This window comes from Benincasa hispida, chromosome 4 (assembly GCF_027475165.1).
Source record: "Benincasa hispida cultivar pf3 chromosome 4, pf3_genome.v1.1, whole genome shotgun sequence".
NCBI classification, from domain to species: Eukaryota; Viridiplantae; Streptophyta; class Magnoliopsida; order Cucurbitales; family Cucurbitaceae; genus Benincasa; species Benincasa hispida.
In genome coordinates this window covers 3,380,687-3,396,960 of record NC_143481.1, presented here as the reverse complement: position 1 = coordinate 3,396,960, position 16,274 = coordinate 3,380,687, and the positions used below count along the sequence as shown (strand labels likewise).

Here is a 16,274-nt window from a genome sequence, read left to right as displayed (position 1 = left end):
AGAAGAGTTCAGCTGTTGGTCTTTAGTGGAATCACTTACAGTTAACGGATGGTGGATCTCGTGGCTAAAGGGTTTAGTCAGCTATTCACGTACCGTTGGAGCTTCGAGCTACAGGTCCATTAGGTCACCTGGGTAGCTTGGATAAAGTTGAGAACCAGTGTTTGGGTTAATTTGAAATGTTCAAATTGACAAGAGAAAGTTCAATTATATATGATATAATTGGACTGGTCAATTATATATGATATAATTGGCTAAATGTATGAGATATATTATTTTGGAGAAAATTAGATATAAATGTGCTTTATATCAAGTAGAGGAGAAAATACTATAGTAGATATATGATATCAAACTATAGGATATAAATATAATATGATTATATTTATTAATTAATTAATTGATTAATTATTTGATAATTAACGAATTTATCCACGTTTGGATGTAGGAAGTGGGTTGTGATGGTTATGGTAACCGGCGGATTAAAAATGAAAATTGTTTTCATTTTTATCGATCATGCATTTGTATTATCGTCCGCGCACAAAAGAATCCGTGAAAACGATCGCGAGAGCCTATACGATAGAAGCTCATACGTCTAAACGATCGTTTGCCTCACATTTTCTTTAAACGATTGTATACGTTTTCCCTAAACGGTTGTTCAGTCTTTCATACACGATAGTGTAGCTCTACTATACGATAAGCATTTCCATTATATGATAGCAGAGTTTCATATCCCACTTGCTTATCGTCTACACGACGCGTTCTCCTTCGTCCTCTACCAAACTCACCAAAGTCCACTCTTTGGGTTTTTGACGCCGAGGATACCCGGGTTTCTCTTGTGGTGGTATCGTCTCCACTGCATTGTTCATGTACGTTCTGATCGTGCTGTTGCAGTCGATATACTTGCCGGGTATTGGTAGATCTGTGGGGGTTTTTCCGCTGCCTAGGGTTCAGACATTCGAAGAGAGTCTTCATCTAGTATGAACTCTTTCCTTGTTAATTATTGTATTCTGAGCATGCCGATAATGAGGTTTATATGCATAACTGTATGTGTTGAATGTATATCGTTTGTGTTTCAGTCACTGTGAAATCGGAGCGATCTAAACCTGCTCATGGAACTCTCGGTATGAGAACCTTCAATTGGTATCAGAGCCAAGTTTCTGATACTCGGATTTCATCTGTTGTAATGAAATAACGTATACATTCAAGGTGGGTGTATTTCTACGCTGTTTTAAATGTTAATTCTGCTGTGGATGTGCCGGATTAATGGATGTTTTCGGGATGAATTGCCTTGGTTTATTTAATTCCTTTTACATTTGCGGTTGTTTGTAAAGGCTCTTGCATTTTTGGGCATAAATAATTGTAATCGAGTTTGTATTCAAAATGTTTGAAGTCTTGAGTCGTTCGTCGAAGTTCTAGGCAAAGGTTGCGGCTCTTCGAGGAAGGAGATGATCTAGGGTTGATTGCATCGTGCAGAAGAGGTTCTATGCGATCGCTGTCCATCGCATCGTGAAGATGAAGGAGTATGCGATCGCGGTTGAACGCATCAGTTAAACGATGGGGTATGTGATCAAGCGTATCGGGTTGACAATCGGGCATGCGATCACTGAGTATCGTTTAATGCGCACGCTAGACAATCGTTTAGGTCAGCAAGCTTCATCACTTGGTAACTGACTAAACTATCGCTTAGTAACTCAAGGTAAATCGTTTACCTGGCGTCACGCTACATGATCGCATGGACGATTGGGCTTTGCAGCCTCGTCGTCATCTACGCGATTGTTTGCTAATGTTCCTATCGTCTAGTGCGCGCTGAACGATCATCTACTTGCTGGAGTTTGCTACACGATGAAGACCTCCTGGCGGTTCAAGACCCGGTTCGCCTGTGTACCGGTTTGCTCGATGAAAAATGTAATAAATAGGATTTTCATTCCGATTTTTTGGTTTAAAGGCTCATCCTGGTCCATTAATCTCTTTGTTTAATACATGCGATGTATGTTTTATATGTCATATGGTATGCACATATAGTAAATCCCACCTTAGGTTATGCATTGATCATGCATCATCTCTTTATTGTAATTGTTATAATTTAGAGAAGCATGATTTTAATTATGTAAGAGCATACTCATGCATCATATAATACAAGAGTTATATTTATGCATGCATAAAAAGCATTGACATGCATCATCTTTATATTATAATTGTTATAGTATAAGGGTGAATGATAGCATGTTTGCTTGGTTATTACGCGTTATATAAAAGTTATATAGTAATGACGGGATATTGCATGAAGCATGACACATAGGTTACTTTATAAATGTTATAAATGCCTCGTTATGTGCAATGTTTTTAATTGTTTCTTTTTAAGAGTTAAAGAGAAATTAGAACTAAAAGAAATAAGAAAGACATGCATGCTCACTTAGGTTTAATTCATGGTTTTAAAATGTTTAAAACTTGGATCACATAGACCTAAGATCACGGTTCTAATATGATTAGCAACCCTAAGGCTTTAATCTTTTAATCAGTTTAATAAGATTAAATTGGCTAATAAAATGTTAAAGTGTAGCAAATCTATCTATAAGGGACCTTTTGTCTAAGGCGGGTTCTGTCTAGGCTGGGGTATTTAAGTTGACGGAAACGTAACACCCCTACATGGGAACTTACCTGGAAAGGTGAATTAGATAGATTTGATGCATGCATGCAAGTTAAGAACCGCCCATTAAAGTTTTTAAATGTGACTACTTGAACTTGTTTATATTTCATAAACAAATGTTGTTTATGAGCAGACTTTAAAAAGAAGACTTAGACTAAAATCAGTAGTCAGATTGTCTAGGTTAATGAATCCCTAAGTAGACATTCAGTGGGAGGTACTTGGGACATAAGATGCTTCACTTAAACCTTTCACTTATCTCCTAAATAGTCCACACCGTGAGATCTATCCTTGGCCTCGCGACACCTTTGGCGTGTCCCCCTAACGGATGGTGTTTGGGTAGGTCAATATCAAGGTGGATGGAGAGAATGTTCATAGTAAGTGGGAGCGGGAAGTGCGACAGCATATCCCTCGGTCTCCCTCGTTAGGTTGAATAAAGTTACTGCGCATCGCCTCGAGGCACCCTGGGAATACCCCCTAAAGGATGACAAATCTTTATTAGATTTTGCTAAACCACTTTTTTATTTGATCTTCTATAAGAAGATAAGGTAACTTAGTCTTTTGTCCTAATCTATCTTTACCCTACGGTAAGCGCATTAGGACGGGACTCTGGCACCGAAAACGAGGGGTTACACTTACACGAAATAGTTAAAGGTTACCGATTCTGGACCGAAAAATGGTGGCTGTTAGGTTCAGTTCCAAGAGTTAGTTCTGTCTAATGGTTGAGAATGTCACATCCCAGTGAAAGAGCAACTGATTACCCCACCGGTGGCGTTTGTCTTGACTCATTGGGGCATCATTGCAAAATAGAAGTTTATAACTTAGGGTACTTGAAACTGTTTTGCAAAACTAATTGGTTTAAAAGTGGTTTAGCAAAATCTAATAAAGATTTGTTTGTTTTTTCAGCAACTTTTTCAAATGGCTACAACCATCTTATCGTTGTTAAGCGTCGAAAAATTATCTGACGATAATTTTTCAACATGGAAACACATGATCACAACGATCCTAAACATCGAGGATCTCATGTTCATTCTCACAGAGGCTTGTCCTCCTATTCTAGCTCCAAATGTCGCTCGAAATGTTTGGGAGGCATATAAGCGATGGACAAGGGCAAATGAGAAGGCCCGAGCCTATATCTTGGCAAGTCTTTCTGACGTCTTGGCCAAGAAGCATGAGCCTATAGTCTCAGCCCGTGAGATCATGCAGTCCCTACGGGGGATGTTTGGACAATCGTCTGAACAACTTATGCATAAGGTTCTTAAATACATATCCAACTCCAAAAAGCAAGAAGGCACATCTGTTTGTGAACATGTGCTAAACATGATGATCCACTTCAATGTGGCGGAGTTGAATGGGTCTACCAACGATGAGGGCAGCCAGGTTAGCATAATTCTGCATTCTTTGCCGGAGAGCTTCGTGCACTTTGTCAGCAATGTGATTCTTAACAAAGTGAAATATAACCTTACAACTCTCCTCAATGAGTTGCAAACATACCAATCTTTATTGAAAAGTAAGGAGAGGCAGAAGGGTGAGGCAAATGTTTCTTCATCCTCAAGGACGTTCCATAGAGGTTTGACCTCAGGAACGAAGTCTGCACCTTCTACTTCTAACTCTGCAGAGGGGAAGAAGAATAAGGGTGGTAAGGGAAAAGGGAAGGCACTTGCTAACCCACCGCCTGTCGCCCCGAGGAGGCGTCCACCAGTTGTTAAAGGAAAGTGTTTCCATTGCAACCAAGATGGATATTGGAAGAGGAACTGTCATTGGTATTTGAAGGAGAAGAAAGCAGCCAAGGCGGATAAAGGTAAATGTGATTTACTTGTGCTCGAAACTTTTTTAGTGGAGAATGATGATTTTGCCTGGATAATTGATTCAGGCAACACTAACCATGTTTGTTCTTCTTTTCAGAGGATTAGATCTTGGTGAAAATTGGAGGCTGGTGAGATGACGATGCGAGTAGGCACCGGGCACATCGTCTCAGTTGTGGCAGTGGGAGGACTCCAATTAGCTTTAGAGAATAAGTTTCTAATTTTAAATGATGTATATATTGTTCCTGAACTAAAAAGGAACCTTATTTCTGTAAAGTGTTTATTGCAATGTAAATACACCGTTTCTTTTAATTTGAGTAAAACGTTTATTTATAAAGATGGTGTTTTTATTTGCACAACAAATTCTGAATTGAATTTATATGTGCTAAGGCCGTTAGCCATTAATTCTCTCCATAATATTGAAATGTTCAGAACTGCCGTATCAAAATGTTGATGAATTTCTCCAAAAGAAAATGCCCAACTTTGGCATCTATGTTTAGAGCACATCACTCTCAATAGGTTTGAGAGATTGGTGAAGAATGGACTTCTAAGTGAGTTAGAAGAAAGTTCTTTGCCAGTGTGCGAATCTTGCCTTGATGGTAAGATGACTAAACGACCTTTTACTGGAAAAGGTTCTAGAGCCAAGGAGCCTCTTGAGTTAGTACATTCTGACCTTTGTGGTCTTATGAATGTGCGAGCCCGATGTGACTATGAGTATTTTATCAGTTTTACTGATGATTACTCTAGGTACGGGTATGTTTATCTTTTGCAACCAAAGTCTGAATTCTTTGAAAAGTTCAAAGAATTCAAGGCTGAAATTGAAAACGCATTAGATAGACGGATTAAAACACTTCGATCAGATCGAGGTGGAGAGTTTTTGGACTCCGCATTCCAGAACTATTTGATAGAACATGAATCGTTTTCCAACTCTCAGGGTCGGGTACACCTCAGCAGAATGGTGTAGCGGAGAGGAGAAATAGAACCTTGGTAGACATGGTTTGCTCAATGATGAGTTACGTTTCCTTATCGGACTCGTTTTGGGGTTTCGTAGTGGAGACTGCAGTATAGATACTCAACTGTGTTCCCTCCAAGAGTGTTACAAGAACACCTTTGGAGTTGTGGAACGGGTGTAAAGCTAGTTTACATCATTTCCGCATTTAGGGTTGCCCTGCACATGTGCTTGAGGCTAATCCCAAGAAGTTGGAACCACGGTCGAGGTTATTTCTCTTTGTAGGCTACCCCAAAGGTACACGAGGGGGTTATTTTTATGATCCAACGGAAAATAGGGTGTTTGTTTTAATAAACGCTACTTTTCTGGAGGAGGATCTTATAAGGAAGCACAGTCCACGGAGCAAAGTCGTGTTACATGAGCTTTCCAATGAAACTACTGAAACTTCAACAAAAGTTGTTGAAGAGCCTGCTACATCAACAAGTGTTGTTGATGAGAGTTCATCCAGTAGGTTGGTTCCACCTCAAGAGTTGAGGGAACATCGACGTAGTGAGAGGGTTGCGAACCCACCCATTCGCTATCTGGGTTTCACGAAAATCCTTGCTATGGTAGAAAATGGCGACGTTGAGGATCCGTTGTCTTATAAGAAGGCAATGAAGGATGTTGATCGGGATGAATGGGTCAAGGCCATGGATCTCGAGATGGAGCCGATGTACTTCAACTCAGTATGGGATCTTGTAGATCCGCCTGATGGGGTTCGCCCTATAGGTTGTAAATGGAACTACAAGCACAAACGGGGTGCTGATGGGAAGGTACAGACCTTCAAGGCTCGACTTGTGGCAAAGGGTTATACCCAGGTAGAGGGAGTCTACTATGAGGAGACTTTCTTTCTTGTTACCATGTTAAAGTCGATCTGCATCCTCCTGTCCATTGTAGCTTATTATAATTATGAGATCTGACAAATGGACGTCAAGACAACCTTTCTAAATGACAATCTTGAGGAGACCAATTATATGGTGCAGCCCGGGGGATTCATAGCCCAAGGTCAAGAGCAAAAGGTTTACAAACTGAATCGGTCAATTTATGGACTGAAACAAGCGTCTCGATCTTGGAACATACGATTTGATGTTGCAATCAAGTCATATGGCTTTGACCAAAACGTTGATGTATCTTGTGTCTATAAGAAGATCATTAACGCTTCAGTAGTCTTCTTAATGTTGTATGTAGACGATATCCTACTCATTAGAAATGATGTAGGTTTACTAACTGTTGTTAAGTACTGGCTAGCGACCCAATTCTAAATGAAATATTTGGGAGAGGCTCAGTTTGTTCTAGGTATACAGATCTTTCGGGATCGCAAGAACAAAGTGCTAGCACTGTCTCAGGCATCGTACATTGACAAGATGTTGCTCAAGCACTCGATGCAGGACTCCAAGAGGGGCCTATTGCCATACCAGCAAGGAGTCACTTTGTCTAAGGAAATGTGTCCTAAGACGCCTCAAGAAGTTGAGAAGATGAGACAGGTCCCATATGCGTCTGCCGTTGGCAATTTGATGTACACAATGCTCTATACTCGTCCAGACATCTGCTATGCTGTGGGCATAGTCAGTAGGTATTAGTCTAACCTAGGCCAGGGTCACTAGACCGCAGTTAAGAACATCCCCAAGTATCTTCGGAGAATGAGAGACTACGTGCTCGTATGGTTCAAGGGATTTGATCCTTACAGGATACATATATTCTGACTTTCAAAGTGATAAGAACTCTCACAAGTCCACATCAGGGTCAGTCTTTACTCTTAACGGAGGAGCTGTAGTGTTGTGAAACACTAAGCAAGGGTGCATCGCTGACTCCACTATGGAGGCAGAGTACGTAGCGGCTTGCGAAGCTGCTAAGGAGGCCGTCTAGCTCAGGAAGTTCTTGACTAACCTGGAAGTTATTCCAGATATGTCTAGGCCCATTACCCTCTATTGTGATAATAGTGGGGCAGTGGCAAACTCCAAGGAGATAAGGAGTCACCAGTGCGGCAAACACATAGAGCAGAAGTATCATCTGATCCGCAAGATAGTGCATCGAGGGGACGTGATCGTCACACAGATCGCTTTGGAGCACAATGTTGCTAACCCGTTTACGAAGGCTCTCACGGCTACAGTGTTTGAGGGTCACCTACGGAGCATGGGTCTACAAGATCGCCTGCGGCTGAACTAGGGCAAGTGGGAGATTTTATTGTTCTGGGTTTTTATGTGCCTTAGTTTATAGTTTTGTACTAAGTTTTTTGTACACCTCATTCGCTTTACGAAAAATGGGAGATTTTTAGGGTTGATGCCCTAAAGTCTCGTGTCCTGTAGTTTGTAAACAGTATATACGAACACCTGTGTTGTTAATATATAATACTTACTTCATATCTTGTTTTTTGTTCGGTTATTTGTTTTATTCGCTTTACCACAAACCAATAAACATAAAATCCCTGGTTATCTGTATGTGACTCAAGCATGTATGTGGTGACATGCAAATGGATCATGTCTTGAGTGATAACCAAAATGGTCTGTAGTAAATGGATAAAAGAGGGAAACCTTATCCTGGTAACGCTACGGATGCAGCCCGCTTTGTGGAATGGTCACAAGTGTTATGACTTGTCACAGATGGTCTGATCCTGATCATTCGTGTTGAGGACATGTGAGCGGGGGCGTCTTATACAAAGAGTTTGTATAAGACATGACCACGAAGTGTTAATGTCTAGTTATATAACACCGTTCATGACAAAGACTTCACTTCACTAGGTTGACCATAGGTAACATGACCTCAATCCTGAGTGAGTTGGGAACTCCTACCATTGAGGGCGGTTCTTTGATTTGTATGAGTGCGAGTGGCCAGGTCACCGATTCAAACCTACCATTTTGGGGATTCGTTTGATTTGGGAGTTGGGAACTTAGCTACACAAGATGGAACTCACTCCTTCCCCGAGGCAGGGGTAAGTAGATAGATGGCTCCTTGAAGGGCTGGTTCCGTGGCTTGAACGATGTGGCGCCACACATATTCTCTTGGCCCGAGAGGTGTTCACACATAGTTAGACTATGTTATATTGTTCATTAGAGGAATCGGTGGTACTTAAGGAATGAGATGTAACTACAGCGGCAAAACGGTAAATTGGCCCAACTGTACTTACAAGCATCTGTGAAGGGTCATCGTACTCATGATTGGTTATATCCGATGGACACAAAAATATATCTGTGATAAGAAGAGTTCAGTTGTTGGTCTTTAGTGGAATCACTGACAGTTAATGGATGGTGGATCTCGTGGCTAAAGAGTTTAGTTAGCTATTCACGTACCATTGGACCTTCGAGCCACAGGTCCATCAGGTCACCTGGGTAGCTTGGATAAAGTTGAGAACCAGTGTTTGTGTTAATTTGAAATATTCAAATTGACAGGAGAAAGTTCAATTATGTATGATATAATTAGACTGGTCAATTATATATGATATAATTGGCTAAATGTATGAGATACATTATTTTGGAGGAAATTAGATATAAATATGATTTATATTAAGTAGAAGAGAAAATACTATAGTAGATATATGATATCAAACTATAGGATATAAATATAATATGATTATATTTATTAATTAAATTAATTGATTAATTATTTGATAATTAACGAATTTATCCACGTTTGGACGTGGAAAGTGGGCTTCTATGGTTATGGTAATCGTCGGATTAAAAATGAAAATCGTTTTCATTTTTATCGATTGTGCATTTGTATTATCGTCTGCGCCCAAAAGAATCCATGAAAACGATCGCGAGAGCCTATACGATAGAACCTTGTCCGTCTAAACGATCGTCTGCCTCAAGTTTTCTCTAAACGATCGTATACGTTTTTCCTAAACGATCGTTCAGTCTTTCATAAACGATCGTGTAGCTCTACTATACGATAAGCATTTCTTCTATATGATAGCAGAGTTTCATCTCCCACTTGCTTAACGTCTACATGAAGCGTTCTCCTCCGTCCTCTACCAAACTCACCAAAGCCCACTCTTTGGGTTTTTTACGTCGAGGATACCCTGGTTTCTCTTGTGGTGGTGTCGTCCCCGCTGCATTGTTCGTGTACGTTCTGATCGTGCTGTTGCAGTCGACATACTTGCCGGGTGCTGGTAGATCTGTGGGAGATTTTCCGCTGCTTAGGGTTCAGACATTCGAAGAGTGTCTTCATCTGGTATGAACCCTTTCCTTGTTAATTATTGTATTCTGAGCATGCTGATAATGAGGTTTATATGCATAATTGTATGTGTTGAATGTTCATCGTTTGTGTTTCGGCCATTGTGAAATCGGAGCGATCTAAACTCGCTCATAGAACTCTCGGTATGAGATCCTTTAGAGTTCACATAGGCACACATATCATGAGAGCTTATTTGAAAACCCAAGCTAACTATGTAGTCATCGAATCTCCTACATCAACATTTGGGTGACTGTTTGAGGCCATATATTGACTTATTCAGGAGGCAATATAAGTTTTCTTTTCCCCTGACCTCATAACATTTAGGCTGCTGATAACTTGTAAAAATACAAGTTATTTATGCTATTTTATTTAGATTATGTGGCAAAAAGAAGGAAAAATTGCGTCGACAGTATAGAAATTGGCTTAGAAATACGAAAATTGTAAAGTGTCGTGAACACACCCACTAACCCCATTGCGATGGCGAAATGGAATGTCCAAATTTTTGTTTTGCAGGAAATAGGTCACCGCATGCGTTAATTGCTCGAGGACAAAATGAACAACGCATCCACACAGCATGTGACAATCGTTCAAGAATGAAAAAAAAGATCAACGCAATTGCAGCGCATGCGACGATCGATCATGGATTCAAGCGATCAACGCATTTTCATCGCATGCGACGATCAACAATAGGCTCGATGGGAATCAAGGGGGTAATCGGCCAACGCAAGACCCTGTTTTTCTTGCTGCTGTCCGCAACATCCTAATGAGGAACTATGTGACGCCGAATTTATATGACTTCTCGCTCGAAATTTCAAGACCCACGGTTGAGAAGAATGCACGTTTTGAAATCAAGCCGGTCATGCTTCAAAGGATCCAAAATGCGGGACAGTTTAGAGGTATGCAAGGTGAAGACCCGTACGCACACTTGACTAGCTTCGTGGAGATGTGCAATACTTTCTCCATTCTTGGCGTTACTCCTGAGGGAATTAGACTGTACCTCTTCCCGTACACACTGAGGGATGAGGCGAAAAGGTGGGCTCATTCTTTAGAGTCGAATGAAATTATATCTTGGGACTAGTTGGTCGAGCGGTTCGTGAAGAAATTCTTCCTGCCAGCCGTCAATGCAAGAAGATGGAGGGATGTGTTGAATTTTGAGCAGACGGAAAACGAGACTCTGAGCACCGCCTGGGTGCGATTCAGAAGATTAGTGAAGAACTGTCCACATATCGGGATTCCCGATTGCATTCTGATGGAAATATTTTATAATGGCCTAGACCGATCAACGCAAGCTGTTGCTGATGCCTCCGCGGCAGGAGGATTTATGGACAAGACCTACACTGAAGCCAAGGTCATCTTAGATCGCATTTTGTGAAACACAGATGACTGGGTAGATGATGGGTATGGGGAAAGAGGCCCAAAGAGAAGAAGAATGGAAAATGCCATTGTACCAGCTGATACAATGACAACATTGACCGCATAAATGGCCGCAGTGACCTCGCTCCTCCAGACGATGGCAATAAATCAAGGAACCCTCTTTCAAGGTGCAGCACAAACCAATGCACTGGCACAAGTGGCAGCAACAGCTGTGCACAATGCGGAGGGGGTCATTCTGTAGAAATGGTTCAATCGAACCCGCAATCAATGTACGCCCATTTAGAATAACCCGTACAGCAACACATATAATTCGAATTGGCGGAACCATCCCAACTTTAGTTGGGGAGGTAACAACGATTAGGGGGGCCAGAGGAATTCACAGAACAACTCCAAGAATCGAGGAAACCCCCCAGCTTTTCACCAGGGTCTGGATCAAAGTCATTACCACCAAAGACAATTGCACAACCAACCTTCCACATCAAACACCTCTACAAATTCATCATCATTGGAACCTCTGCTGAAGCAGTACATCGAGAAAAATGATACGGTTATGCAATCGCAGGCATCTTCCATAAGGAATCTGGAGGTCCAAGTAAGGTAACTGGCAGCCGAGCTTCGAAATAGAACACCGGGAACGCTGCCCAGTAACTCAAAAGCCCCCGGCTCTCATGGGAAGGAACAATGTCAGTAGTGACATTGTGCAGACATGTCTGACCGCTTGCGGGGATGCGAATTGCGGTAACCTTGAAGAATTTTTTCTCAATCAGCATCCCTAACATCTATCTTTATTTCTTTCCTTATCGCTTTCTTTACCGCTTTATTATTGCGCTATTCAATTCAGTTATTGCTTTCTTAAATTAGTATTTACTGCTTTTTGAATTTACTTCTACTTCAATTCAAGTTGCGTTAATTTCATGCTTTGTTAAATTTATTTACATTCCTGTCTCAGTATTGCGTTGAACCTAATTGCCGTGAATGAATACTAAAAAGAAATGAACATTGCAACGTCTTACCAACTTGGTTTTGGTGATAAGTGTTGCGATGCTGATGAAATAATTAAAATAAATGAAATAATAATATAATAATAAGCTTTAATAAACATCTGGCATGCATTGCGACGGCGGGTGTATCTTGCGCTGATAGATACACTTTGCGTCAATCTTCCACAAATGCATTACGTTGATGGATAAGTTGCGCGCGCGTGTACACTGGACCTGTCCTCAGCAAAAATGCACTATGTCGAGGTTGTGTTGCGCTGGTAGAAATACCGTGTACCCGTCCTCTAGAAATGCGTTGAGTTGAGGGGTGTGTTGCACTAATGCATACATTGTGCCCGTCCTCCGCAAACATGCATTTGCAGTAACGGATGCATTGCGTTAATCCTTAACATTGCGCCCGTCCGAATAAAATAAAATGATAAATCTTCGTAGAGAGAGTAGTCGAATCAATTAAGCTTTTGAGGGAATTAATGACTTAACAAACGAAAGGACGTCCTTTCTGCTAAATCATAATGGGAGGAGCACGGCGACAGACTTTTAGAGAATATCGAAGTCTGCCACGCAAAGATTGCGTTGGGCCCATCAAGGCCCAACCTATAAATCTCAGCTCCTTCAATCGAAGAGTTTATTTGAATCTCTCGCGAAAGAAACCCTAAAATTTCCTCTGCATACCATACCCTTCCGATTTCATTCCTCAGACCAAGAAATTTCGAACTCTTTCACTCAACCAAGAAAATGGCCAGAAAATCTTCACTCATTTTCCCTACCATCATCCTCTTCCCAAGCCCCCATCATCGCATGGGAGGCGGCATTCCTTGCTGCTAGCCATCACCTTGCTGCCCAGCCCAAACCTTCATTAAGAATCATCGAAAAACTTCGGCATAAGACCTCTGTAGCTAAACCATTCACCATCCGAGAGGGGCCGAGCACGGAGAGTGCCCCTGCCACCAGACCTGAGGTGACACTCCCAGTACCTTCGACAGAAAGCGAACTCAAGAGAATGGATGACAAAGAGGTATTTGGAAGTATTTTAAGTAATATGGAAAGAGGGGGGGGGGGGGGGCGCTACTGGAAGCTGTAGTTATAAACCAGCACCTGCCTTCAGAGGAGGAAATGGCGGAAGCTTCGCGGAGAATGGCCCTGGCCACTACGGATCCTAAGGAGACTATTTCAACAGACTTCAATGAGGGATCCATCAGGACCGTTTTGGAGGTTGTATGAGCGAAAAAGCAGCCGGGGTCGGTCGAAGGGAAGAAGAAGAGAAAAATTAAAGAAAAATGGAAGGTAATGAAGTTGCCCGACCGAAGAAGGAGAAGAAGGAAAAGAAGAAAAGTGAAAAGAAACAATGCAGACGAGAAGAGAAACGCCTGAAGAAAAAGGAGAAGAGGAAGAAGGTGGAAATCTCAGATTTTGACGGAGAATCAACCACCGTAAGTGTGGAAGAGGGGATGTCAACACAAGTTAAAGCATCAGCGCAACCTCAAGTTTCATCACCGCATATCAGAATGGTTGCGACTGAAGATAGAGAAGATCCTGACATTACCCTTCTTATGCGGCGTCGCAAGAAGAATGCACCCAAGGGTCTACAAGTGACCCATTATTCTTTCAACATATAGCAGAAGAGAGGAGAGAATAAAAAGAGAAGTAGAGGAGAAGCAAGAAAAGATGTCACGTGCGCGCCAAATCATCGCATCAGAAGATTTGGTCAGGAAACTGCACAATGAGGACGTGCGCCTTGAAAACGCAAGGGCGGCAGAAGAAGAAAAAAGAAGGCTTGAGGATGAGCAACGCATTTTGCTTGCCTCGGAGCAGTTTGAGAGAGAAATGAGAGAAGAAGAAGAAGAAGAAAAGAAGAAAAAGGAGGAGAAGGAAAAACGATGCAAAGCAAATGTGCAGCACGTCAGAGAAAGGAAGAGAAAAGAAGTGGAAGACTGAAAAAGGGAACAAGAAGAGCAACGCAAAGTAAGGGAACGCAAACAAAAACAAAAATCCCGCCTTGCGTCCGCTCAAGACAAGGGCAAAGCTAAAGTTGAGATCAGCGAGCTTGCGTCGACTAGGAAGCGCCCATCAACAAAGAAAGAAAATGATGATATGATGATGAAAATGGGTTTCTTCCCTGCGTCGATGACACTACTAGATCTGATCACGAGTGTTGTGTTGGAGCATGGGTGGGAAACCTTCTGCCAATGCCCATCCATCATTATTCCTGCGGTAGTGAGGGCCTTTTATCACGACTAGCTCTATGACACTGAAGATGTGGTGATCATTGAAGGGTGGACAGTGCCATTCAGCGCAAAGGACATCAATGAACTCTACAAGTTGAAGAACCTTCCGGAAGCACGGGTAACAAGATAATTGATGATCCGGAAAAAGTACACATGGAGGATGTGCTGAAGGTATTAACGCAACTCAGCACTAAGTGGTCGGTATCATTAACAGGCATTAAGACCCTTGCCTCCAACAAGCTGCTCCCAGAGGCGCGACTTTGGGTATATTTGGTGAAACGACGACTCATCCCAACAACGCATGATGAAACAATTTTAAGGGATCGAGTCATGGCCGCATATTGTATAGCGCGCGACATTCTGATTGATGTAGGCCAGCTGATTGTGAAGCAGATTCGAGGCTTTGTTGGCCGTGTGAGAGGCCAATACTTCTTTCCGTGGATGATTTCGAGTCTGTGCCTCTCTGTGGGCGTAGGCATTGACGAAGAATCCATGCCTGAAGTTCACAGTCTCATTCATACAAAGATCCTGAGAATGCTTCTCAAGGACTCCCCACATTGCCCTGAGCTTCCAACCAAAAGGCCGCTCATAGATCTGAATGCGCCGCAACAACTAAAACCGAAGAAGCAGCGCTGCAATGATAAAGGAAAGGAGAAAGTCCAAGAACAATCACCGCAAAAACAAACCCAAATACCTTTCGACCCTTTGCCTTTAATCATTTACCCACTGAGCCCTCTAATAGAGCCCATTTTCCCTCTTCCTAAACACTTTACACCTCATTCTCGCTCATGAATCTAACCTCGCATCTTCAGCAGCGTCCCCCCACCATCCATCTCCACCTCACTTTTCACCCATTACCGCATGTTGATGACCCACACGGTTTAGGAGCAGGCCCTTCCGCTCAACCTCAAATCGATGTTGGTGAAACATCGACGGTGCAACCCACCATCGCATCCCTTGCTGCTGACTTAACAGAAATGCGGTCCCTCTTCTCTCAACAACTTAACTTCTTCTGCCAAGCAATAACGGAGTTGCAAGAGAGCAACGCGAGTTACGATGCAGTAATACAATGGTGCGACAGACGATGGTTAATATTCAACGCAATATCTTTACCATCCGCTTAAACCAAAGACAGATGACAGAGCGCAACCATGAGTACTTCAAATTCTTAACAGCTTATTTTACATAGTCCCATGGTGCCTCCGCATCTACAGCAACCTCTACAATTTCAAGATGCGCCTCAACGAGCTCCTCCGCAACATCCTCCTCAAGATCCCTCGCGAGAACTCTAAATTTGGGGGTGTGCCACCTTTTCCGCAATTTTGTTATTTTTTTCTTTTCGGCCATTCATTCATTTTTTTTATATAGAAGCTATACCTTGTATTCTTTTGTACATACTTAAAATTTTATGTTGTGATGTTTACAATTCTTTGTATACTTAGACAAATTTTATACAACTGAGTAATTATTCTTTCCATATGCGTTAGCCTCTTTACTTCATCCTTTGTCAATTATTGCGGTAATTCTTGTCTTTTCTTTTACGTTGTTAATTGTGCTGCCATGATGCGTAGTATGCATACCCTTAGTAAAATTTCTTTATTCATTGCACTGTTTGACTAACACTTAGACAATTCATCGCAATAGCTCTACTTTACCTTCTCTATTACAAGATTCTGCTCAAACCTTCTTTTCAAAATTTTGACTAAGTGTTTTGTCTTTTCTGTCCAAAACAACGCAATGAGGACTTTGCGCATCTCTAAATTTAGGGGTGGGGAAGGTTTGAGCAGATGCGATCAAGCGAATGCGGTAATATCAGGCAAATGCGTTCATTATTGTAAAAAAAAAAAAAATCATAAAACTCCGCTATCAACGCAAGGGAAAATCCCAAAAATCCCAACCTGATAAGAGTTAAGTCGTGAAAGGAACCTGCTCGTAGTTGGATGTTGGCATGACACTCATGGGAGCAAGTCAAAATGAAGGTAGGTTTCCAGGATTGATGCAATATGAAAAAAAAGAGAGAAAATAAGGATAAAAGAGACAACTCCTCTGACCATCAAAAGTAAAACTTGGCTG

General features: G+C 41.8%; 1 protein-coding gene across 26 annotated transcripts in view; it reads left to right on the top strand.

The window, feature by feature from the left end:
• LOC120075327 (uncharacterized) overlaps positions 1 to 16,274 on the top strand; it is a 45,812-nt gene that overhangs the window by 2,596 nt on the left and 26,942 nt on the right. For 4 of the 26 annotated variants that reach the window (XR_016529384.1, XR_016529375.1, XR_016529378.1 and 1 more), the window contains exon 2: positions 9,344 to 9,601. The exons of 19 other annotated variants lie outside the window; for them this stretch is intronic. Coding sequence is in view for 2 of the 7 variants with exons in the window: in XM_090313323.1 (XP_090169449.1) it covers positions 3,560 to 4,442; positions 4,547 to 4,554 (891 nt within the window). In the remaining 5 variants the exon portion in view is untranslated. Of the gene's footprint in view, positions 1 to 3,547; positions 4,443 to 4,546; positions 4,784 to 9,343; positions 9,602 to 16,274 lie in introns of those variants that run through there. 3 more of the 26 variants (XM_090313323.1, XM_090313322.1, XR_016529377.1) reach the window with 2 other exon arrangements.